The sequence below is a fragment of the Carassius auratus genome, unplaced genomic scaffold (assembly GCF_003368295.1).
Source record: "Carassius auratus strain Wakin unplaced genomic scaffold, ASM336829v1 scaf_tig00019252, whole genome shotgun sequence".
In the NCBI taxonomy this organism is placed as follows: domain Eukaryota; kingdom Metazoa; phylum Chordata; class Actinopteri; order Cypriniformes; family Cyprinidae; genus Carassius; species Carassius auratus.
The window spans coordinates 335,001-337,649 of NW_020524940.1; the positions used below are offsets into that span (position 1 = coordinate 335,001).

The window sequence follows — 2,649 nt, forward strand, 5'->3', positions numbered from 1 at the left end:
TGTGCTGCTCAATATTTCTGTGGAAACCGTGATACATTTATTTTTAAGGATTCACAGATGAACAGAAAGTTCAGAAGAACAGCATTTATTAGAAATAGACATCTTTTGTTACATTTTAAAATACTTTCACTTTTGATCAGTTAAATGTGTCCTTGATTAATTAATGTATTTCTTAAGTTTTGAGTCTGCAGGAGCAGAACTCTCTCAGCTTTCATTAACCACAGATTCACTTGTGTTTGAAGAGTTGTGCAGTGATGTGAACGGTGCTCTCTCTCTCCCTCTCTCTCTCTCTCTCTCTCTCTCTCCCTCTCTCTCTCTCTCTCTCTCTCTCTCTCTCTCTCTCTCTCTCTCCATCTCTCTCTCTCTCTCTGCTGTCTGTGGTGTGTTCAGGCAAGCCTGCTATCGCTCACAGGGATCTGAAGTCCAAGAACATCCTGGTGAAGAAGAACGGCACGTGCTGTATTGCAGACCTGGGTCTGGCCGTGCGTCACGACTCTGCCACAGACACCATCGACATCGCTCCCAACCACAGAGTGGGCACCAAACGGTACGCGTCGCTCCTCTCAACAGATGTTTACATCCACAGATGCACATTTAACAACATTTGAGAATAAAGCACCGTTTTCATCCCAGAGAACCAAAGCATCACTTCCTGATGAACTGGCAGTGAATATCTCTGAATATAATAATGTTGAGATGATGAATGACTTGTGTCTCAGAGCGAGCACTAACCCTAACCCTGACTGACAAACACACACTACAGATAATTAACATTAAAGACACAAAACCTAATTCAAACTAAAGCTAATTGATATATTAATAAAAACTGTAATAGTGATACTAAAATAACAGTAATTGGACATTTTGAAGTGAACTCATTTTGTAGACATTAGAGAACATATTCATGTATTGTGTTTAATTTATTGCTAACATCTTTAATTGCTCTCAAAAATGTCTTGAATTCACTTTTGTCAAAACCTGCAGAGTCCCTGGTTTTAATAAACATCTAACGTCTTCATATCTGAGTGCATTATTAAATGATTCGCTTCCTTAAACAGCAGCTGTTCATAAAGAAAGTGAAAAGCTCCGTCAGACGTGACCTCTGACCTCTGACCTCTGCTCATGTTCACGGCCTGTGATTGGAGGAGAGTGTTCCTGCCGGATGTAGAGTCTATATAAAAAATAAAATAATATATAAATTATTATTATTATTAAAAAAAAATATATATATATTTCAGCTAGTTGGCAAGGCTACATTTATTATTTAAAATGTAATTATTTCTATTTAACAGCTGATTTCTTTTTTCAGGGACATTTTTTGATCCCTCTGTGAAACTGCATTTATTTATTTCTGTTAGTGCTGAATGACAATACAGTCAACCTTCAGCAGAACCTAGTTTTAGGATCATGTGGGCATCAATGACTCTCTCTCTTCACTGGTGTCCTTCAACAGGTACATGGCTCCAGAAGTGCTTGACGATTCAATAAACATGAAGCATTTTGAGTCTTTCAAGAGGGCAGACATCTATGCCATGGGGCTGGTCTTCTGGGAGATTGCTAGCAGATGTTCTATCGGAGGTATCATAAGTGTGTCTGATCTTTTGTTCAGCAGGATTTAGACTCATCATAGCTTAAATGAAGCATGTTTTTGCGCAGGCATTCACGAGGACTACCAGCTGCCGTACCATGACCTGGTGCAGTCCGACCCGTCAGTGGAGGAGATGAGGAGAGTCGTGTGTGAACAGAAGCTACGGCCCAACATCCCAAACAGATGGCAGAGCTGCGAGGTGAGGACACAACCCCATCTGAACCTCTGAATATATATATATGATGAGTGATGAGTTAGGTGTGTGTGTGTGTGTGTGTGTGTGTGTGTGTGTGTGTGTGTGTGTGTGTGTGTGTGTTGTGATGAGTTGTAATGAGTTGTGTGTGTGTCTCCAGGCTCTGCGTGTGATGGCTAAGATCATGAGGGAGTGCTGGTATGCTAACGGAGCGGCTCGTCTCACGGCGCTGCGCATCAAGAAGACACTGTCCCAGCTCAGCCAGCAGGAGGGCATCAAGATGTAGAGCTTTCCCATCATCCTTCAGGGTCTTCACCAGAGGACACAGCACTTTCACTGAACCGCGCCGGACTCCTCTCTCACGGAGCGTCGTGCGCGGACCACACATTCTGTTATTATTTATACGTGGATCTGAGTGTGGTTTGACTGTCTCTGTGGGACAGTGTTTGCTCCTGTTTAGTTTCCGCTCATCGCTGCAGCTCTTCAGGTCGTAGGACTTTAAATACACCTTTTCTGTTCCTGCAAAAAAACAAAACTGGACATGACCTCATTCAGTCCTGGCAAACATGCTGCGACATATGCAATACAGATGGACTTTATATTTTTACTGCTCTGCTACAACGACTACGACCACAACCATGCCTTCCAAGCCAGGTGTAACCAGAAAGTGCCACTGCTTTGAACCAACTAACAACCAACCAACCAACCAACTAACTAACCTGCTGGTGCCATCCTTCATTCTCTGAAGCAACCGTCAGACCTCTTCATCAGCGCTGGAGCTGCTCTGCATCTCGAGGAGGTGGAGGTGTAACCCAAACATACACAGGACATGGATATTTACTAAGCCATAGAATCCAGCATTGTGTGG

The 2,649-nt window shown here is 42.9% G+C and overlaps 1 protein-coding gene across 1 annotated transcript in view; it reads left to right on the plus strand.

Moving 5' to 3' along the window:
* The window catches only part of LOC113076184 (TGF-beta receptor type-1-like), a 27,198-nt gene extending 24,887 nt beyond the window's left edge, over positions 1-2,311 (plus strand). Inside the window, exons 6-9 of the mRNA XM_026248845.1 lie at positions 391-547; positions 1,454-1,578; positions 1,657-1,787; positions 1,942-2,311. Coding sequence (XP_026104630.1) covers positions 391-547; positions 1,454-1,578; positions 1,657-1,787; positions 1,942-2,067 — 539 coding nt within the window. The 3' untranslated portion in view covers positions 2,068-2,311. The remainder of the gene's footprint in view (positions 1-390; positions 548-1,453; positions 1,579-1,656; positions 1,788-1,941) is intronic.
* Positions 2,312-2,649: the final 338 nt, after the last annotated feature.